Source organism: Bubalus bubalis, chromosome 4 (assembly GCF_019923935.1).
Source record: "Bubalus bubalis isolate 160015118507 breed Murrah chromosome 4, NDDB_SH_1, whole genome shotgun sequence".
Lineage (NCBI taxonomy): Eukaryota > Metazoa > Chordata > Mammalia > Artiodactyla > Bovidae > Bubalus > Bubalus bubalis.
The window spans coordinates 317915-340137 of NC_059160.1; the positions used below are offsets into that span (position 1 = coordinate 317915).

Sequence of the window (22223 nt, forward strand, 5' to 3'; positions counted from 1 at the left end):
GCCCGCGCCCCCGGCGTGCACTGCGGGAGGCCCAGGACACCCTGCCAGGCCGCAGGGGGTTGTGTTTTAAGGCAGTCGTTTGCAGCCTGGCATGGGCCGCACCCAGCTCTGGGCAGCTAGGACCCCATCTGGCCAGCCCTGCTCCAGCCCCGCATCTGACCCCAGAGCCGTGGAGACCCTCTCCTGCGCCAGATAAAAGTGCAAACATGGCTCTTGCTGCATCTTAAGAAAAAACTGGTAAAAAACAGGCAGGGAGTCTGTGGAGTCTGGCCTGGCCCTTGGGCCTCTGGGGTCGCGGCCCCGGGCTCCCACAAGCAGAGCCATGGCCAAGGCCTTATTGCTGTGTGCGGGGCTGGACCCCTGTGGCCGCTCAGTGGGGCTCAGGCAGGAGAAATGCAGACGGGGCTGTCCGGCTGGTTCCAACTGCCAGCTTTACCAATGCAGCATTTATTTTAAAATTAAATTAAATTAAATTAAAAAGACAGATTGCATCACCAGGTGCTTTTCTGGGCTGGGTGCCAAGACTGCACAGCAGCAGCGTCACACGGGGCCATTGAGGGCGGCTCCTGAGGGCGGCGGCCCACCAGCCTGTCTGCGGGGTGGGGGGCGTTGCTCAGGGCCGGGGTCCCCCGCCCGGGTTCCCCCGGCCCCCCCCGGGCCTGACCGGCTCACCTGTCTCTCGTCACTGTCCCCAGGGCGGCCGCCATGGAAACCGCTGGGCTGGCGGGGGCCGCAGTGGTGACCGCCACCATGGGCCCCGGGGCGACGGCCACGGCCAGCACTGGGGACAGGGCCCGGGGCGCAGGGCCCGTCACGGCGGCCTCGGCAGGGGCAGCGGGCGCCGGGCTGGGCGGTGAGCTAGGGGCACAGTCAGCCCTGCACGGCAGATGGGCTCTGGTTACCCGCGCCCCCGCTCTGCCACCCCAAGTTCCAAACACTCCAGAGACCCCCCCTGGCCCCTGTGCGGCCTGCCAGGTGGCCACCTCCTGCCAGGAGCACTCACCAGGGCTGCCCATCCCTGCGCCCCCCGCAGGCCCCCACCTGCTCCGGAGTGCCCCCACAGCCCACGCCCTTCTATGGACCGTGTGGCCTAGAGCCATTGCCTGGACAGCCGTAGGCCATGTCTGCCCAGAACACACCCACCCACTCCTAGAGACCGGGAGCACAGGAGGGCAGCCTGGGGTCCAGGAGCGCCCACAGCACCCAGCGGCCGCACCCGCTCCCGCTACACAGCGTCACCCGCTGCCTTGCGAGGACTCTGGGGAGGCAGCGAGGGTGGGGGAGTCCTCACGTGGCGGGAGGAGCCTGCAGACAAGCCTGGCTCATTACCCACAATAGCCCAAAGTGCACCCCCCAAACCAAAGGACTTGCTTTCAGAACATTGCCAAGTGGGTTTCAGGGGACACCAGGGGTCAGGAAGAAGCTGAGCCATGGGTCTCCCTGGGTGGCTCAGTGAGAACCAGCCCCTCCTGACGGGCACCTGCTCCCTCCCGGCTGTGCCCACGAGTGAGCCCAGCACCGCGGGATTGGTGTGCCCTGGGTCCCAGGAGCTAGTGTGTGCTGAGGCAGAGCTGGGCCCCCACAGACAGGCTGAGCCCAGAATGGAGAGGGAGGCTCCGAGGGGGCAGGGGAGCCGGAAGCAGCCCTGTCCTCCCTGCCCGCCCAGCGCCCCTCACGCCGACTCAGCTCCGCTGCTCCCTCGGCCCAGAGCCCTGCCGCCCACGTCCCGTGTCAGCACACGGCTCTTGCTGCCTGCCCAGCCTGGAGCCTCTGTCCACAGTAGGTCCCCCAGGCCGCGGGCTCGCCCTACGCACGGAGTGGTTGCAGGGCTGAGCTTGCCAGGGAGCACCCCCGTCAGGGCCTGGGCCGAAGCAGAGCCCCAGACAACCCTTGTCCTACTGGTCCAGGAAGACAGAAGTGCGTGTGTGTGAGGTGCCCAGCGATGTCTGTGACTGAACTGGGCACCCACCCCCAGGACGGCAGCAGCTCCAGAACCCCCCTGCCCCCCAGGACCCCCGAAGCCTGGCCAACCCCTCCAGCGAGGCATGGGGTGGGCTGGCCCCTCGTTACCTCAGTGACCACCCGTGGCTTCCCCTTAGAAGGGGTGTCCTTCCTGTCCAGAGCTGGCCTCTGAGAAGTCACAGGGCCGTCAGGACGAGAGGGAGCAGAGGTCCGGGCCTCCGTGCGCCCCCGGGAGCCCCCTGCCGCCCATCCCGCCTGCTCACCTGGGGCCCGACATGGACAGCGGGGAGGCCTTCTGGCTGGGACCCACACCAACAGCCTCCGAGGCAGCAGCCGCCTTCTGCTCATCCTCGTGGCTGCTGGCGACCACCAGGGGGGCCTTCCTGGGGACACACGTGCTCCAGGCACCAACTGCAAGACGGGGCAGCGATGCCAGGTGAGGACAGAGCGCCGGTGTGCAGCATGCAGGAACTTCAGCCCTCAACCCAGAGACACACCTGTCCCCCACACCCACTACCGTGCCCGTGTAACGCACACGTGTGTGTCTGTGAATTCACAGGAACTGCAAAGAACTGTCCTCCCCACAGGCAGGGCCACCACTCAGGCCAGTGGCTTCCGAGTGTCTGACAGGGCTCAGGCCGGGCCCTGCACAGGCCCCAGCACGAGCACAGGGCGGCACGGTGCGCCTGCCGTCCACTCCTGGGGGGCAGCAGGCCGGCCCAGAGGCCTTGCCTGGAGGTGGGCCTTCCCCCCCAAGACAGGCCCGCTCCAGGCCCACCATCACCCGGGGGATGCAGCCACCCCGGGATCCTGGCCGCCCCACCCCACTCCTCTGCCCCAAGGCGGCCCCCACTCACGGGTTCTCTCTAGGCCCTGGTTCAGGCCAGCCTGGGTGTCGCCGTGGCCAGTGTCCACCGGGGAGCTGCACCTCGGCCCCGACTCAGAGCTGTGGACAAGGCCGACACTCAGCCTGAGCCAGGAGACCTGGCTTCAGGCAGCTGGGCCCCCGCTCCCCCCAGCGCCCGCCTCACCAACAGAAAGGCTGGAAGTCGGCAAACTTGGCCCAGCCTTTCTCCTCTGGAGCAGAGGTGCTGGGGGAGCCGGCTGCCCACACACTGGAACCCACGTCCAGCGCCACTGCTGGGGCAGGGCTGGTGGCCCTGGGAGTCACTGGCCCATCAAACACAGCCCATGAGGAGCCTGCTGGGGGAGACAGGACGCCCATGCCCTCGTCCAGCAGGCAGACCGGCCCTGCCCTGGGGTCCAGGCGTGACTGACCGTGGAGGCCCCGCAGCAAGGGGGCAGGCATGCCTCCCCCAGAGTCCCGGGGACACCCACCCTAGCCAGGACGGCATGGCCGGAGGGTGACTCCAGGCTCCACCCAGAGACCGTCAGGGGCTGAAGGCGTCTGCTGCAGGGCAGGGTCACCAGACTCTTTGTATCTGCATCTCCACCAAGCCCCCCGCAGCCCCATCACCTACCTTCTGAGCCGCCCTCGCATGGCGAGCCTGCCTGAACTGCGTCCACGCCCTCGCCTGCACCCTGGCCTCGGCGCTCTGGGCCGTCCTTTGGGCAGCGCTCTGAAGCGTGGGGGCCCCCGAACCTGGGGGGAGAGGAGTCAGCCGCCCTCCCCGCGCTGGGGCGGGGCGGGGCGGGGCGGCGTGTCCGGGGCCCACCTGGCTCTGGTCACGCGGGCCGCACGGTGCGTCTCCTCGGCCTCCCAGAGATCGTCATCCTCGTCGAAGGGCTGGATGTGGTCGCTGCAGCAAGCCTCGAACAGCGCAGCGCCGGGCTGCGGGAGAGCACACGTGGGCCCCCTGGCCTCGCGCCCGCACAGCCTGGCCGCCTCCCCGAGACCCCGCGGACTCACGCTGTCGTCATCAGCGTCGACGCTGAAGCTGATCTCCGCAATCCTGTCAAATGGGGCGCTGCGGGGACAGCAGGGACGCCGTCACCTCCCCCAGAAAGGCTGGGAGGCGGCCCTGCCGGGACCTGAGGCCGGGGACGGGGGCGCCACGCTGCAGGCTCACAGCCAGGGCGACCCACCCGCCACCCTCCCGAGGGCACTCCAGACCCTGGGGTTACATGTGTGTCCAGCTGAGGAGTGGCTGAGGGACTGAGCAGCGCTGACCGCAGGCCGGGGACCTGGTCAGGCCAAGCGGCACCCGGCTCCCGCCCACAGGCACTGAGGATGCGGAGGGCACAAGGGAGGTGGGCACAGGCTGCTGGCTCACTTGACACTGTCGTCCTGCTCAGCAAATTCCTCATCGCTGAAGCCAAACTGGTCCACGAAGGTGGCCGTCATCTGCTGGACCTGGTACTCAGAGAACGCCTGGACAGGGCCGGCTACTCTTAGGAGACGCCCTCAGCGGCTTCTCCCAGCTCCTGCCCCCTCAGGTGGGTGCCCAAGGCGGCCACGTCCACATACGCCCAAGGGTCCCATGGACACAGAGTGCCCGGGTCCCCCCGGCCCCACCTGTGGCTCTGGTGGCGTGCAGGGCGAGGCCTGTGGGGACACGGAGGCCGGGCCGCACGCACCTGTTGCAGGGACAGCTCGCTGGGGAGGACGCCCTCCGCGTCCTCGTCCTCACTCGAGGGGTGAAGGTGGTGTGTGCTCACCTGCAACGGCCAAGGCGGGCAGGGGTGAGCGGGCACCCCGCCGCCCCAGCCCCGTGCACGGGCAGCCCCGTGAGCCCAGGCCGGGCGGGACCGCGGGGCCCACAGAGCTCTGCCCGGAGGCCGGGCCTGCTCACCAGGTCCACCGCGTTCCTGCGGTTGGCCTCCGACAGCGTCTCCTCCACGAAGCTCTCCCAGCGCCCGCGGCAGTCCGCCGGGAGCCCTGTGGGAAGGCCGCGCACTGAGCCCCTGGTCTCCGGAACCCCGCGGCAGCGCGCACCCATCCTGGCCTCACAGGCCCGAGCCCGTGGGCGTGTGTTCCCAGGGAGCTCTGGCCCCGACACCCGCCCCTCACACAGGGCCGTCGGGGACGCATGGCTCCATGAGAGGCACTGACCCAGTTCACCAGGGACTGAGCGCCTCACTGGTATCCGAGGCCCCCAGCTGCTTAGCTCACAGCTGTCCCTGGCTGTGGGGGCCATGGCGGAGACCACTGTGGAGGTGCCTGGCAGGGCACGCCAGGAGGCACGCCAAGGCCATACGCGTGTGAAAGACCAGCTGCACGTCGGCAAGGCAGCTCCCCGCACCCGCGGGCTCAGGGGCCAGACGGCACGCACAGCTGGCCAGAGCTCCTGATGGCGCGTGCCTGCTCAGCGCTCCCCTGCGCCCCCTCGCCCTGGGCCGGCCCTGTCCTCAGCCTCCGCGCCACAGCCCCTCAGTGCCCTCAGACTTTGGGCCTGGCTCGTGTGCACTCACCCCCGTCACCCCGAGCGCACGCCCCTGCTGGCACCCACTGCTTGGGACGTGCTGTCCTCCTCCCCAAGAGGCCAGGCTGCTCACCTTCTCCCATCTGAACCCCCTCAGGCCCCCCAGCTCAGCCCAGGACACGGTGCTGGGAGCTGCAGAGTGGCATCCGGGACATGCAAGGGGCACGCGGCAGCCCCAGGTGGAGAGGCCACAGACTGCGATGAGAGGGGGCCCCACAGGGCTCCGGGCTGCTCTTACGAACCGCACAGGCAGGGGTGCAAGGCTCGGCAGGGAACCGACTGCGGCCCAGGCCCACTGGGAAGGTCACCCCGTGGGAGGCAAGCTGACCGTCCAGCAGCAGGGCCAGTCCCACCCGCTGAAGGCCACAGTGCAGGGGGCACCGTGGGCAGCGATGCCCGGGCCTGGAGGCGCTCACCTCGGAAGACCTCGCTGACCTGGCTCTGCAGGGGGCCCCCCTCCAGGTTCTGCACCACCGCGTTGGCGATCCGGGTGAGGTGGCCCATGTTCCCACGCCTCATGCCGCCCGCTGCCCTAGGAGAGGGAGTATCAGGTCGGCGGGGCCCGGCACGGCCCAGCGTTGGCCGCCACCTCCCACAGGGCTCCTCCCCACGGAGCTCATTGAGCAGCACATACACGGCGCCAGCGCCCCCCACTCCCAACTTTGCACAGCCAGAGGCCTGGCACACCAGCGTCGGGTCAGGGCCGCGAGAGCTGCTCCAGGGCGTCCCGGGACCCGGGGAGACTGAGGGCTGACCGGGGACCAGCAGTGGGCAGCAGCAGGGGTGGCTGTCCCTGCCCTGGCTGGCGGCCACCAGCACACCCACACGGCCCTTCCTCAACCTCTTCTCTGCCCCCAGGCAGCCGACACCAGAGGACGGGAAGACGCAGGCTCTCTGCACTCGGAAAGGCAGCCCTGAGTCCCGGGGGACGGCGCCTGCTCTGCACCATGTCCTCTCTGCTCAGTCCAGTGGCAGCCCGAGAGAGCACTGAGGGAGCTGGCCCGGTGGCCCCCGGCAGGGGAAGGGGGTCAGGAGACTGGGAGGAACCGGCCCAGAGGCGAAGCTGGACGAAGGTGGAGGCCTGTGAGCAAGCTGCTCAGGACACGGGAGAGCTGGGTTGAGGCGTCACACACCTGTCCGCTGCTTCCTGGGGCTCAGAGACTCCTCGGTTAACAGCGCTGAGCCGTTTCTTGACACAGGTACACACATGTGTATCAACAAGCAAAACACAGGAGGAGATCCAGCACAGGCCTCCCGAGTCCCCACACCCGGGCCCAGGGGAAGCCAGGGTGGCCCCACCGTGCCTGGGGCTCCGTGAGGACGGACGCAGATCTGCGGGTCCAGCACAGCAGGACGGGAAGAATGAACCAGGTGAGGTCGCAGAGACCCCCGCCCAGAGCAGCCCTCAGGAGGGCAGAGTGGGAGCAGAGGGGGACTGGGTGGCCCACTGGACTCTGCAGCCACACCAGGTACCCAGGCAGTCAAGACCTTGGGTGTCACCCAAGCGGCGGGTGACACCACCCGCTCGTTTCAGAGACGCCCCAGCCGATCAAAGCGACCAAAGGCCAGGAGGGGCAGGGCGGAGGCAGGGAGTGGCCTGGACGTTCTGTCCAGGGTTTAAGGCTTCCGTGAGCGCCACGGCTGGAGGCCAGCACAGGGACCTGAGAGGGTGTGGAACACAGGACTGCGGTCTCCGCTGCTGAGCAGGTGAGGGGCCCCAAAGCCGGGCAAGCAGGCCTCAAGGAGCAGGACCCTGAGTGCGCCTCAGCCCCGCCAGCAGCACAGCTGCCCCCGGCAGCGGGACCTGTCCTCGGAAACAAAGCCTCCGCAGCAGCCCCCAAACCCCACGCAGGCCCCAGCTCTTACTGAGTGTGGTCATTGGCTTCCCAGGCCTCCAGGATCCTCTGGACCAGGCAACACTTCTGGAACAGCTGGGGACAGGCGGCAGCGGTCAGCACGCAGACACGCCAGCCCCGAGCCCCCTGTGGGCACCCGACATCAGAGCCCAGCCCTAGGGTCCCCGCCACAGCCCCGGGCAGGTGCCGCCCAGGGCCATCACGAGCGGACACGCGTTCCGCCCTGTCCCCTCCTCTCGGCCGCCGCCTCCCACTGGCCATGCCCTGCTTTCCCTGTTCAGGATGGAGGCCACTGGCCCGGGGCTGCCCTGCTTCCAGCCCTTCACAGCTCCCCCCGCCCAGAGAGTCTGTGCTGGCTCTCAGTCACAGTCGCACTGTCTGGGAGGGCCCGAGCGCCGCCCCCTCGCCCCGTGACGCTCTCCCCACTGAAGCTGCCTTTGCTGTTGCCCAGGTCAGGCCCGCAGGCGTGGCCCCTCAGGACTCCCTCCCAGGCCTCTGGCCACAGACCCAGGGGCCCCTTGCCCAGCCCCTCCCAACCCGGCCTCGCATCACCCACAGCAGGGGTGGCACGGCTCACTCCCGGGGCACAGCGTGTACCGCTGGGCTCCTTGGCTTGGGGACCACATGTGCCACGTTCTGCTTTTCCGTCCCCTCCTTAGTGAGCGCCAAGGAGCCCTTAGACCAACCCCCTGTAGGCCTGGCGCTGTCCACGCAGGGCTTGTAGCCCCCAGAAGGCCGGCCCCTGGGGCCTCGGGCCATCGGGAAAGATGGGAGAGCCACGCAGAGCCGCCACTCTCCCCAGAGGCTCACAGCCCAAGAAAGCCCCCCATAAGGATCAAGGCGTGTTTGCTCTTCCTCAAGCACTCCTGCCACGGCAGACACGTCATCTGGGGGCCACTCGCCACCACAGCCCAGATGAGCCACCTCGGCACCCCTCCTAGACCCTCCACCCACGAGCACTGGGGTCTGGCAAGTGATCTCCCGTCTCGTGGTTTTAAAAGCAGAGCAGCCCACCCACATCACGTGAGGGTTAAGGACAGAACACAAGGCCCACAGCACTGCGTGTGCACACAGCCTGGGTGGACCTCAGGGCACACAGGACGCACAGAGACCGGCAGGACACGGCAACTCACATGACCCCGGCTGGACTTACGTGGGTCACCATGGTGTTCTCGGGGAGGCTGCTGGCAGGCTGGGGGGCTGCTGGGTCCCCGCTGGAGGGTGGAGGCTCCAGCGCCTCCTCGGGTCCACTGGCTGCGGCCCTGTCCTCCCGGGCAGCGTGGGACAGGATGGCGGCTATGCAGAGCTCCACTTGGAGGTGCAGGAAGTTATTCCAAGTGTACTTAAAAAACAGGTCCTGCAGAGATGGGACGAGGGACACACCCAGGCTGTCTCCTGTGGGCGGAGCCTGAGGGGCCTTGCTGTCCGGCCGCCTCCCACACTGCCCCCCTCCCACTCTGCCCTGACATCTGGCTGCAGGGCTTCTAGCAACTTCTGCAAAGAGCCACCTGCAACCCCTCCCCATCCAGCCCAGGCCGTGCTTCTGTCTCTAATCTCTGCTCCTGTCTGACCGCTTCCTGTGGGTTTGTTTTCCCCCGTCCTAAGTGGGAGGCTTGGCCCATGGTGGCTGAACCTTGCTCCCTCTCGGGTGCGTTTCCATGAAGCTGCGAGTTTCCTGTAAAATCACCTTCACTACACGATACACGTTTTGCTATGTCATATTTTTATCATCTTTCTTTTATTATTTTATCTTTGACCCACAAATCACTGGGAGCGTGAGCAATTCTCCACCCCCTGGGGGGCCACGAACAGGCGCACGTGTGGACATTCCCCAGGGGCCTGGGTTGGAAGCCCCTGGCAGCTGAATGGGCAGTGGCTTCTCTGGCGAGGCCTCCTCCAGACCTGCCTGAGGTCAGCAGGCCGCACCAGCGAGGCGGGGAGCGGGCACCCTCATCCACGCCCCATGACCACCTCACACCCAGCAGGGCTCATGGCAGCCCGCGCCCAGACCCCCTACTGCCCCCACGGAAGGAAGCCAGGTGCGCAGGGTGGGGAGATGGGGTGGGGGGACGGGGCACATGCCACCCCAGGGTGTGGGTTTGGGGCCTTCTTCCAGGCAGGGGGGTGGGGGGAGCTGGATAAAAGGAGGTGGCCTATGGGCCTGCACAGCTCTGCTCCAGAGACACAGTCTCCAGGCTTCACGTCCTCTGCCTGTGTGACCTTGGGTGACAGGGAGGTTGCTTCATCTTCAACAGAGTCAGAACCACCTCCCTACACAGACCACACGACTTCATTGGTGAGCTCCACCAGACATTTAAAGAGGAAAGACCACCAGCAATCTGCTCAAAGCTTCCCAAAGAACTGAAGAGGAGGGGGCACATGCTACCTGCTCCGTCCTGAGGAGAGCATGCCCACACCAGTCACCACGGGGAAGAAAACTACAGCCCCACATCCTGATGAGCAGCGAGGCAGAAACCTCCACGGGGACAAGCAACGCAGCAGCAACAATGACGTGCTGTGACCAGGCGGGTAAATCCCCCAACACACGGGCGCAGCGCCACACGCAAGGTGGTGTGACACGCCACAGGGAAAGAATGACGGGACAGACCTACACAGCCAGCTCAGCTGACGCTGAAGCAGCATTTGACAAAATGCGATGCATTTTCCTCACGGTGACAGGTGGAAACCGCCTCTGGTGGTGAACGTGCACAGGAGCACAGGATTAACACCACGCACACGACACTGATACTAAGAACACGACGGTCGCTGCTGGGCCGGCCGCGCGGGAGAGTGAAGCCGCCTCCGACGTACGCTGCGCACGCAGACCAACTCAAATGGACCAAAGACCCGCAAAAACTTAGATGTAAACGCTCTTAGAAGAAAACCCAGCGGGAGAGCTGCAGGACAGTGGGTTTGGCCAGGCTCTTAGGTACAGGTGTGACACCAAATGCTCAAGCAACAAAAGGAAAAAAAGATAAACCGAACTTAATCGAAATGGAAACCTTATGTGAGTCAAAGGACACTATCAAGAGACTGTCAACTCACATGATAGGAAAAAATAACCGCAAATCATACGTCTAAGAGATTAGTATCAGAAAACATACAGAACTTCTTCAATTCAACAACAACAAAAAAACAAACATCTCAATTCAAAATGGGCAGAGGACTTGAAGAGACATTTCTCCAAAAAAAGATACTCAAACGGCCAGCAAAACACATGACAAGACGCCCAACATCACCGACTGTCAGTGTGAGGCACGCTCAGCTGCTCAGTTACGACCAACTCTTTGGGACCCCATGGACTGTAATGGTCCACTAGGCTCCTCTGTCCACGGGATTTTCCAGATAATACTGGAGTGGGTTGCCATTTCCTACTCCAGGGATCTTTGCAACTCAGGGATTGAACTTGTGTCTCTGGTGCCTCCTGGATTGGCAGGTGGATTTACCACAGCGTCACCAGGAAACACAAATCAAAACACACTGAGGACTTGCCTGGTGGCCCAGTGGTTAGGAACCTGTCTTCCAATGCAGGGGCCATGGGTTTGCTCCCTGCTCGGGGAACTAGTAATAACGTCCCATATGCCAAGCGGCAGCTGAATCTGCACCACAACTGCTGAGCCCTTGCAACACAATTAAAGACTCTGCGTTCTGTAACTGAGATCTGATACAACCAAATAAATATGAAAAAAAAAAAAGGGAGGTGGGGCTTCCCTGCTAACAGTGGTAAAGAATCCACCTGCCAACACAGAAGACACAGGTTCAGCCCCTGATCCAGGAACACCCCACATGCTGTGGGGCAGGTGAGCCTGAGCACCGCAGCTACTGAAGCCTGAGCTCTGTGACGAGACGCCACCGCGATGAAAAGCCCGTGCACCACAGCTGGAGAGCGGCCCCCACAGCAACAAAGACCCAGTGTAGCCAAACACAGAAATAAACTTATTAAAAAGACACAAAATAGTGAGATACCACCTGAAACCCGTCAGGATGGCTATTATCAAAAAAACCAGAAAGTGCGTGTAAGTGAGGCTGTGAAGGAATTGCTGGTGTGAATCCCACTGCCTCCAACAGCTGAACACAGAATTACGACGTGCTCCATCAACTCCACCTCTGGGGATGCAATGAGAGCAGGTGAGAGCAGGCACTCAGATTTCTTACACACCCACAGTTACAGGAGCATTTTCATGGGTTCTCAAGGTAACAACACTGAAGTGGTTTGCCATTCCCTTCTCCACTGGACCACGTTTTGTCACGTTTTGTCTCCACCATGACCCGTACATCTTGGGTGGCCCTACACAGCATGACTCATAGTTTCACTGAATTAGACACGGCTGTGGTCCATGAGAGCAGACTGGTTAGTTTTCTGTGATTGTGGTTTTCAGTCTGTCTGCCCTCGGATGGATGAGGATAAGAAGCTTAGGGAACCTTCCTGATGGGAGAGACTGACTGAGGGGGAAACTGGCTCTTGTTCTGATGGGTGGGGTCATGCTCAGTAAATCTTTAATCCAATTTTCTGTTGATGGGCAGGGCTGTGTTCCTTCCCTGTTATTCAACCTGGGGCCAAACTCTGGTGGAGGTGATGAAGGTAACGGGACCTCCTCCAAAAGGTCCCACGCAGGCACTGCCACGCTTAGCGCCCCCGACCCTGAGCGGGCCAGCGGCGACCCACGCCTCCGCCGGAGATGCCTGGACACTCACGGGCAAGTCTGGGTCAGTCTCTCGTGGGGTCACCGCTCCTTTCTCCTGGGTCCTGGTGCCCCAGGTTCTGTTTGTGCCCTCCCAGAGTCTGTTTCCCGAGTCCTGTGTAAGTTCTGGAGGCTCTATGGTGGGGTTAAGGGCGACCTCCTCCAAGAGGGCTTATGCCACACCCAGGTCTGCTGCACCCAGAGCCCGTCCCTGCGGCAGGCCACTGCTGACCCTACCTTGTTGTGGATCACAACAAACTGTGGGAAATTCTTAAAGAGATGGGAATACCAGACCACCTGACCTGACTCCTGAGAAATCTCTGTGGAGGTCAGGAAGCAAGTTAGAACTGGACATGGAACAACAGACTGGTTCCAAATAGGGAAAGGAGTACGTCAAGGCTGTATATTGTCACCCTGCTTGTTTAACTTATATGCAGAGTATATCTTAAGAAATGCTGGGCTGTATGAAGCACAAGCTGGACTCAAGATTGCTGGGAGAAATATCAGTAACCTCAGACATGCAGATGACACCACCCTTATGACAGAAAATGAAGAAGAACTAAAGAGCCTCTTGATGAAAGAGGAGACTGGAAAAGTTGGCTTAAAAGTCAGCATTCAGAAAACTGAGATCATGGCGTCTGGTTCCATCACTTCATGGCAAACAGATGGGGAAACAGTGGAAACAGTGACAGACTTTATTTTTTGGGCTCCAAAATCACTGTAGATGGTGGCTGCAGCTGTGAAATTAAAAGACGCTTGCTCCTTGGAAGCAAAGTTATGACCAACCTAGAAAGCATATTAAAAAGCAAAGACATTACTTTGCCAACAAAGATCCGTCTAGTCAAGGCTATGGTTTTTCCAGTACTCATGTATGGATGTGAGAGTTGAACCACAAAGAAAGCTGAGGGCTGAAGGATCGATGCTTTTGAACTGTGGTGTTGGGAGAAGACTCTTGAGAGTCTCTTGGACTGCAAGGAGATCCAACCAGTCCATCCTAAAGGAAATCTGTCCTGAATGTTCATTGGAAGGATTCATGTTGAGGCTGAAGCTCCAACACTTAGGCCACCTGATGCGAAGAACTGACTCACTGGAAAAGACCCTGATGCTGGGAAAGATTGAAGGCAGGAGGAGGAGGGGACGACAGAGGGTGAGATGGCTGGCTGGCATCACTGACGCTATGGACATGAGTTTGAGTGAGCTCCGGGAGTTGGCGATGGACAGGGAGGCCTGGCGTGCTGCGGTCCATGTGGTCACAAAGAGTCAGACACGACTGAGCGACTCAACAGGAGCATTATTTAAAATGGCCATAACGAGGACTTCTGTGGCAGTCTACTTCCAATGCAGGGGGCACAGGTCTGATCCCTGGTCAGGGAACTAAGATCCCACACGCCATGCCTCATGGCCCAAATGAAAACTAAGTATACAAATTTTTTTAAAAAATGGCCAAAATGTGGAAGCAACCCATTGTCCATCTGTATGGACGGATAAACAGAACGTAGTCTATCTACACAACAAACTATCATTCAGCCTTGAAAACGAAAGAGACTAGGACACGCGCTACAGCAGAGGTGACATCACCCGAAGTGAAACAAGCAGACGCAGGAGGAGCCCAGAGGCCAGCGCCCAGCCGCACAGGCCAGCGGGCTAGTCAGAGCCACCGCCCGGACGCAGGCTGGGGCCGGGGAGGGTGGGGGGAGGGCCGAGTGAGTGGCGGCCACCTGAGAAGGCGAGCACGGCCTGCACGCGTGGGGACGGCGTGCCGCACGCGACAAGGAGCCCCGTCGGCCACAGCTGTGCCAGCGCTGCTCCTCGCGCTGCGCACGGGTTTTTGCCAGAATCAAAGAAGAGTGAAAAGTCGGAGAGACAGAATCCGCTCTGGAGGAGGGGAGCGGAAATGAGGCCTTTCCCAGCCGCCCTCTGACCCACGTCTGAGCCCAGGGACTCCGCCTGAGGCAGGCGGTCCTTCAGGCCCAGTTCCAAGGTTGCTCCTTGTGGGAGGAAGAGGCGTGGCTCTTCAGGCTGTTTTAGGCTGAAGAGCTACAACGTTCTGAGGCAGAAACGAGAAAGGGGAGGCCCGTCTCCCCACCACCTCTGCTTTCAGGGCAGCCCTGTGGGAACCGACACTGAGGCAGGGCCTGGGGGCAGGACGTGTCTCTGTGCAGCCTCCCTTAGGCGGGCCTGGCCCGGGGCTGGCCCCGTTCCTGACCGGCGCCCGCAGGCGCACTCACCAGCAGCAGCCCCATGGTGTCCAGCCGGCAGAGCTCCTGGTTGATGCTGGGTGTGCCCGTGTGCAACAGAGCGGCCATGAGGCGGGCGCTGTGCAGGCGCGCGTTGCCCAGGGGCTCCTCCAGCACGCCGACGGTGGTCAGGATGGCTGCTTTCTGTGAACACAGAAGCACCGCCAGTTCAAGCCTGTGCCCACCTGTGGGCTTCATTTAGCTCAGGAGCCAAATGTCAAAGGACCAGGGCCACTGCTGTGTGACGTGGCCTAGCCGGGGAGGAGCCCTCAAGGTGGTCTGCAGGAGGAGACAGGGAGTCGGTCAGGTGAAGAGCCTCGGCGCTTCCCTCAGGGCTCACAGAGTGGCCCCGGGCAGGCTGCTGCTGCTGCTGCTGGGAGCCCGGGGCACCCTGGTCTCAGCCGGCCAGCCACATGGGTGTGACCTGAGCTCATGACAGAGGAGACTGATGACAAAGCTGGCCACGTGACAGGGTCATCCTGCATGCAGTCCACCTTTTCATTAGCAGAATGTTCCAGAATCCCTGCCTTGACAGGCCCTCCTTTCCAGTGGGAAGCAGACCACAAGCAGGTGGGTAAACAGAACAAGCGGCACAGGAGAGCACAGACGGTGCAGAGCAGGAAGCCCAGGGCGAGGCTGGGCGGGTGGGCAGCCCTGGCGACGCTGAAGGACCAAGGGGCGAAGAACTGGGCCTTCCTTAGTGTCGCCGGCTCTGCCCAGAGCTGCTCAGAGGAGCTGTGGGGCTCCCTGGGGATCCCCTGACTCTTGGCTGGGTGTCCCCCACACAGAGGCCAGGCCTACAGTGTACCTGGGCCTTGGGCAACCCCTTACCAGAAGGCAGGAGTCATCTGGGGGTCAGTGAACCACTCTACTCCCAGGCCTCCCGCAAGAGAAGACAGACACTCAGCAGATGGGGCTTGAGTGTGTCCACCATTGCAGGCAACGCATGAGGTCCTCACCTCGCCAGCAACCCCACCCACAAGGTCGCCTCTGCTCAGGACGCCTACCTTGGGTGGGCTGAGCAGAAGCTGGTGGAAGTCCTTCAGCCGCGGCTCGATGCCGCACAGGACACCGGGGCTGACGGAGCACGGCCTGTCCAGTCCCTGAGAGCAGGAGTCCAGCAAGCCCTCTGACCTGTGGACCAGAAGCGGCTGGACGCAGGGACGCCCCCTCACCCTGCAGCCCTCCTGCTCCTCTCGGGGGGCTGCTGACTGCACGGGAGGCGGGGCAGGCGGGCCGCGGCATCACAGCCCAATGAGCTCGGCTCCCTCCTCCCGCCTCGAAGACCTTCCTGCTGACCCCTCTTCGCCCGAGACACAGACAAGACTGGCCACACCCCCGTCTTTGGCTTCTTTATATAAACAGTGTTTCCAGTTACAAAAGGAATATGTAGTCATTATAGAATACGGTGTTTAAACACACGAAAGAATGAAAATACAGAGAAAGCCGGCGGCGGGCTCTTCCCAACGGCCCTGCTGTCCCTGCGCTGCCGCAAGGCCTCGACCAGAGGCCCCACTTCCTGCGCGAAGGGCCCAGCCTCCCTGGGCTCATGCAGATAAAACATCGATATTCTGGTTGCTGAGCCAGAGAAAACGATGATAACGTCATAATTCTAGTTTTAGGTAATAAATATGTTTTGGGTATCAGAGTGAGAAAGAGGAACTGCCAACAATCTCACCACTGAAACTAAGTCAATTTCTTGTCATTTTCTGGTTTTCTCTTTCTTTAAAAAACAAACAAACGGCACGGGCTGCAGTGAAGCCCCTCCAGAGCAAGGACGCAAGGGGACTGCGGTCTCCTTGGGGGTCAGACCGCCACCAGCGCGTGCGGCAGGGCAGGCGGAAGAAGTGCGCACGTGCCACGTGCACACCCACGCCACACGCTGCAGGGACGCAGGTGCGCACAAACGCTCTGCAGACTGGAGACGGGCTTCCTTCGGGCTGAGGTGGGAACGTGACTGATGGCGAAGGTCAAAGGAGACTTGGCCCCTGCCATAGGGTTTATCTTTCAACGAGAAAAGTATCCCCAGGATTACCTGCGTAACTAAAAATGTTAAAAACGCCTACAGCACACCCCAGCCGCTGCCCTGGGCCTCAGGCCACTGAAGGGGCAGCTCTTCCCTCTCGGGGGACACTCACCCCGCCCGCCTGGGCTCCAGCAGGGTAAGTAACACCTGCGTCCCGCTGACGAGGCAGAGCTCGGTCTGCACTCCATCAAACATGTTCCTCAGCAGCTGCTCCACGCACTCCTGCCTGTAGGACACGCAGGAGGTCACGGCCCGGTGGGCAGACACACAGACCCCACCCCACCAAAGGAGCGGCACCCCGGACCCCAGAGAGGCCCTACTTGGGGCTCAGGCTGAGCACCCAGGGTCCTCAGGACACAGCTGCCCCAGGGCCCGCACTCTCTGGACCTGCCAGGAGACCCCCAGAGACCCCTCCCCTGAGGAAGAGGCCCATCAAGGTAACCCTGGGTCGGGGCGAGCTCCTGAAAAGTGATCAGAGGCAGCGGCATCCCTAGCCCCCGCCCCCAGGCCCGCAGCGCTGCGGCCCACACTCACGACTCCAGCACCGTGAGGAGGGGGTCTGGCTGCGGAGCCTCCAGCAGCTGGCTGCCCTGCTCCCTGCCCAGCCGGATGATGTCACAGAGCGTCTGGGAAGCGTTGGACTGCCTCTGCAAGATGGGCACACAGAGCCGCCCTCAGGGCCAGCCTCTGCCCACAGGGTGCAGACCTGGCCCCCCCTCAAGAGCGCGCACTGGGCCTTGGTGGGCAAGTGCGCCCCGCAGACCCTGCTCCAGGTCTCTGCTTTAATACACAGGGTGAGTCCTGTGAGCTAATGACAACAGGAAAGTTGCTACAGAGAACCCAGAGGACTCAGCTTTTCCATGGAAATACAAAGCCCCTAAAAACGCAGACTCTTTGATGTGGAGCACCGTGTGGGAGCACTGTGTGGGGTGAGGCTGCGGAGCAGATGAACAGGGTCAGACGAAGACTCAGCTGCCGGCTTCAAGCAGGCAGCATCGCAGGCCCAACCCTGACGTGCGTGGCACAGGGGACGGGGCTGCAGGACACATTCTATGGCTCTTTCAGGGCAAACGAGGGCAGCCAGGCGCCCCCAGGCCTGCGGAGGGGCCAGTCGGCGCCCAGCGCTCACCCCAATCTGGAGCCCAGCAGCCCTTGCCCGCTGCCTGGTCAGCGCATGGGCAGCAAGGCCCCACACAGCACAGCCAGGCAGCGGGCAAAGGCGAGACCACGTTCTCCAAAGCACGGAGGATGTGCGCAGCTGTCCAGAGTGGGAGATGCCTCTCGGGCTCCACCCGACACCCACAGGGACACCACAGGAGAAGGGGGGCCATCCCACAGGCTTCCTCCAGGGCTCAAGCCCTTGGACGACCCCCTTGGGAGCAAGACGCGGCCAGTGAGGACCGTCCCCGAGAGGGGTGCCTGGGCCGGAGGAGCAGCAGCTGTGAGCTGCCTGCGGAGCGGGGGGGGTGCACAGAGCTGAGGGCAGCCTCGGACAGCGCCCTCAAGAAACTCAGTCCTGCCAAGCCCCCAGGGGTGGATCCTGAGATGATCACAGTCTTATGAGAGACCCTGAGCAGAGGACCTGTGACCCTGGCCCATAAAACCTGAGATAAAAAATACTGTTACAAGCAATTAATGTTTGGGGTAATTTGTTACTTAGCCATAGATAACTAATACAATTCTTTTCAAACTGATTTTTCATAATATGTATGCTTTATGTTTTAGAGAAAAACTGTCTAGAAGTCAGTGCCTGATTAAAGGAAGAGGAGAACTCGTCAGTCCGCGTCTGAGGAGGAGTGGCCTGCCCTCAGACAGTGCCGGAGAGCGCCCGCGGCCGCCCTGAGCCGGGCTCCCGCCCCAAGGTGGCTCCGTGAGCCCCTACTCACGTCTTCATCCTGACTCGGATGGATCAGCTCCACGAGTCTCTGAATGGTCTTCTCTTCATTAAGCCACTGAAAGGGAAACGGAGGCGTGTCAGTGACCGCTCACATCTGACTGAATGGAAGGGAAGTCCAGGCTCTAGCAGACACCTCACCACGCCGGCGTGCACCCAGGCCCAGCAAGCACAGGCAGTGGCCGAGTTCTGGAGTGACCCGAAGATGCCAAGAGGAGGGAGGCCCCGTCCACACGCGCCCGTGGTTCACTCGAGCACTGCTCACAGGACACCCCCGCGGCAGAGCCAGGGGCCCCCTGCCGGGGCCTGGGGATGCGCTTCCACACACAGCCCAGCTGCTCCCGGTGGCACTTGGGCCTTCCAGGGCAGCCCGGCTCCTCCCCACACTTCCTTATCCACAACAGGCTCAGCGTGTCCAGGGCAGGGTTCCCACCAGCTCCTAACAACGCTGATGTTCACGCCGTGCTAACCAAGCCACATCAGCTCCTAGAGTTCGTTCTTGGTGGGCGGCTGTTCTGTGATGAAGTGAGCTATGAACCTAAGAGTGGCACCTGTCAACGCCAGGAGCTGGAGACTGGCCAGAAGGCCGACGGTTTACTCATTCTACTTTAAACTACAAACACAGCCTGCCGATCAACAGCTAACAGTGACTGGCAAAGGTCTCCCCCGGCCGAGTGCCCTCTCTTTTCTGGGAAGCTCAGGGAGCCGTGGGGGGCGCCTCACTGCGAGAGTGTCAATACCGATAGCAGGCCAACTCCAATCTGCGTGACCTCTCTACGTGAAGCCCGGAAGGCGAGTGCTTCCTCTCCGGCAGGCGCCTGGGCGCAGGACGAGCGCCCAACAGAGCCCTGGCAGCCCCCTGGTGGGGAGGCACAAGAAAGGCAGCCCCCTTCTGCTCTCTGCTCATGAATGGATCGAGGCAAGACAAGAGAACAGGTGCAGAGGACAGACCCCGCCTCAAACACAAGCCACCATGAGAACCTCTGAGGGCCCAGCCAGGAGGGAAGGTCTTGCTGGGTGGAAAGCCGGGTGCTGGGCACCCCAGTGCTGCTCCGCCAGCCCGCACCTCCCTACGCCAGGCGCTTAGTCCACAGGCAGAGAAGCTGCAGACCGCGCAGACGGGGAGGAGGGGCCCACACACTCACGTGCAGGACTTCCTGCCGGAGCCCGGCAGGCTCCACGCAGCTGACCAGGCGCAGCAGCAGGTCCATGAGGGCCGACGTGCCGATGTGCTTCAACACCAGGCTGATGAACTTGTCCTTCTTCCTCAGGAACGCAATCACCTGCAACCAGATGAACCCTGAGAGGCGAGCAGGGCAGGCCCTGACCCTAGGAAACACTGTCTTCCCCCGAGAACTGCCACAGAAAGATTCATTTTCAGCAACACTGAGCAGAAATAATGGAAAGACGTGGAAAGAGTTGTGAGAAAGACGCTCTCAGTGACAGGCAGAGACCTGAGCACAGACAAGTCCAGGAGGTAGTGGGGAGCCTGAGAGGGTCCTGGGCTGGCAGAATTTCCCCCACAGCCTGGGCACCGACGGGGCCCAAACACCTGAGTGAGATGGCGCAGTGACCACTCCACACGCACTGCCTCAGATCTTCCCAGCAGCAATGACCAGTGCAGACAGAGCTGACAGTCCCTGGACGCGGGTCACAAATCCGGAAAGCTGACAGGCCCCATAGATGGCAGAAGGGACAGGACAGGAGGGTGGAGGGGCAGCTGGCGGGTGGCTGAGCACAGATGGCTGGGAGGGGCCCACGCAGAGGTCTTCTTGGCCACCGAAGAAAGGGGCCTGCGAGTTCAGGCCACTGCACTGAGGCAGACCCAGGGCTCTACGGGGGCCATGGGGACACGCGGGAGGCAGCGGGTCCCAACCATCCTCGTTCTGGAAGTGAAGCGGGGAGGAGAGGAAGGGGGAGGAAGAGAGGGAAGAGAGGCAATGGGGAGTGGGCGGACTGGTATTTGAAAAGAGAGAAACAGGAGGCAGCAAGACGGCTCCAGGAACACCCCTGTGCACCTACAGACATTGTTACAAGAGCGCATCAGGAACAAGTTTATGCCAAATTCTATAAATTTTAAAAGATAAATTTCTTTGAGAAACACACTTATGTAAACTGACAGAAAGAAAAAAAAAAAAAAACTGGAGTTCTAGGGTGTCAAGAGAAACAAAATCTATAATTAAAAGCATCCCCATACAGAAAACTCCAGACTGCAATGGCTTTACTAGAGAATTCTGTCAAACATTTGAAGAAAAATATCCCCATCTTATGCAGGACTCCTCCGGGGAACATAAAGTGAGAGAATATGCCCCATATCATTGTATAAAGACATAAAATATTGGTTCCAAAACTTGCTGTGGGCACTTTAAGAAAAGGCAGTGATGGAAGGACCCACTATCATGCACTCTGCTCAGCGCTCGCGAACGGCCCGTGTGGGAAAAGAACCTGAGTGGACATATGTATGCGCATACTGCTTTGCTGTGTGACTGAAACTAACACAATACTAAACCAACTATACCCCGATAAAAGTTTTCTTTTAAAGGAAATTATAAGCCAACCTCACTGATGACAACAGATAAAAAATTCTTTTAAAAAAAAAGGCAAATATGAAAAAAAGTATAATGTATCACCATCAAGTTGAATGTATTCCAGGAAATCGACAATTATCTTAGTAAAGTTTCTCAATAAAAAAGACAGAACAACATGAAAATATAAAGCACCTAAGAATAAACATAACAAAAAATATTTAAGACTGATTCCCTGAGAACGAGGTTACTGAGAGAAATTAAAGAAGCCCCAACTTCTCAGCTTTTCCGTACAGTACAAAAGCAGCCACAGATAATATGTAAATAAATGGGAGGTGATGGAATTCCAGTTGAGCTATTCCAAATCCTGAAAGATGATGCTGTGAAAGTGCTGCACTCAATATGCCAGCAAATCTGGAAAACTCAGCAGTGGCCACAGGTCTGGAAAAGGTCAGTTTTCATTCCAATCCCAAAGAAAGGCAATGCCAAAGAATGCTCATACTGCTACTGCTAAGTCACTTCAGTCGTGTCCGACTCTGTGCAACCCCACAGACAGCAGCCCACCAGGCTCCCCTGTCCCTGGGATTCTCCAGGCAAGAACACTGGAGTGGGTTGCCATTTCCCTACTACCGCATAATTACACTCATCTCACATGCTAGTAAAGTAATGCTTAAAATTCTCCAAGCCAGGCTTCAGCAATACGTGAACCGTGAACTTCCAGACGTTCAAGCCGGTTTTAGAAAAGGCAGAGGAACCAGAGATCAAATTGCCAACATCCGCTAGATCATCGAAAAAGCAAGAGAGTTCCAGAAAAACATGTATTTCTGCTTTATTGACTACGCCAAAGCCTTTAACTGTGTGGATCACAATAAACTGTGGAAAATTTGCAAACAGATGGGAATACCAGACCACCTGACCTGCCTCTTGAGAAATCTGTATGCAGGTCAGGGAGCAACAGTTAGAACTGGACATGGAACAACAGACTGGTTCCAAATAGGAAAAGGAGTACGTCAAGGTGGTATACTGTCACCCTGCTTGTTTAACTTATATGCAGAGTACATCATGAGAAACGCTGGGCTGGAAGAAGCACAAGCTGGAATCAAGATTGCAGGGAGAAATATCAATAACCTCAGATATGCGGATGACATCACCCTTATGGCAGAAATTGAAGAACTAAAGAGCTTCTGGATGAAAGTGAAAGAGGAGAGTGAAAAAGTTGGCTTAAAGCTCAACATTCAGAAAACTAAGATCATGGCATCCGGTCCCATAACTTCATGTCAAATAGATGGGGAAACAGTGGAAACAGTGTCAGACTTTATTTTTGGGGGCTCCAAAATCACTGCAGATGGTGATTGCAGCCATGAAATTAAAAGGCGCTTACTCCTTGGAAGGAAAGTTATGACCAACCTGGACAGGATATTAAAAAGCAGAGACATTACTTTGTCAACAAAGGTCCGTCAAGCCAAGGCTTTCCAGTGGTCATGTATGGATGTGAGAGTTGGACTATAAAGAAAGCTGAGCGCAGAAGAATTGATGCTTTTGAACTGTTGTGCTGGAGAAGACTCTTGTGGGTCCCTTGGACTGCAAGGAGATCCAATCAGTCCATCCTAAAGGAGATCAGTCCTGGGTGTTCATTGGAAGGACTGATGTTGAAGCCG

General features: G+C 60.2%; 1 protein-coding gene across 13 annotated transcripts in view; it reads right to left on the bottom strand.

Moving 5' to 3' along the window:
- Positions 1-406: 406 nt before the first annotated feature.
- The window catches only part of PPP6R2 (protein phosphatase 6 regulatory subunit 2), a 60857-nt gene continuing 39040 nt past the window's right edge, over positions 407-22223 (bottom strand). For 4 of the 13 annotated variants that reach the window (XM_044940705.2, XM_044940698.2, XM_044940697.2 and 1 more), the window contains 21 exons: positions 19186-19323; positions 18033-18098; positions 16681-16793; positions 16259-16372; positions 15128-15254; positions 14112-14264; positions 8355-8558; positions 7212-7276; positions 5762-5877; positions 4716-4801; positions 4501-4581; positions 4197-4294; positions 3833-3890; positions 3639-3754; positions 3444-3565; positions 2994-3165; positions 2820-2908; positions 2226-2373; positions 2071-2130; positions 673-876; positions 407-588 (listed from right to left, as the gene is read on the bottom strand). In XM_044940705.2, coding sequence (XP_044796640.2) covers positions 492-588; positions 673-876; positions 2071-2130; positions 2226-2373; positions 2820-2908; positions 2994-3165; positions 3444-3565; positions 3639-3754; positions 3833-3890; positions 4197-4294; positions 4501-4581; positions 4716-4801; positions 5762-5877; positions 7212-7276; positions 8355-8558; positions 14112-14264; positions 15128-15254; positions 16259-16372; positions 16681-16793; positions 18033-18098; positions 19186-19251 — 2355 coding nt within the window. In that variant the 5' untranslated portion in view covers positions 19252-19323 and the 3' untranslated portion in view covers positions 407-491. Of the gene's footprint in view, positions 593-672; positions 877-2070; positions 2131-2225; positions 2374-2819; positions 2909-2993; positions 3166-3443; positions 3566-3638; positions 3755-3832; positions 3891-4196; positions 4295-4500; positions 4582-4715; positions 4802-5761; positions 5878-7211; positions 7277-8354; positions 8559-14111; positions 14265-15127; positions 15255-16258; positions 16373-16680; positions 16794-18032; positions 18099-19185; positions 19324-22223 lie in introns of those variants that run through there. The other 9 variants (XM_044940702.2, XM_044940700.2, XM_044940699.2 and 6 more) reach the window with 9 other exon arrangements.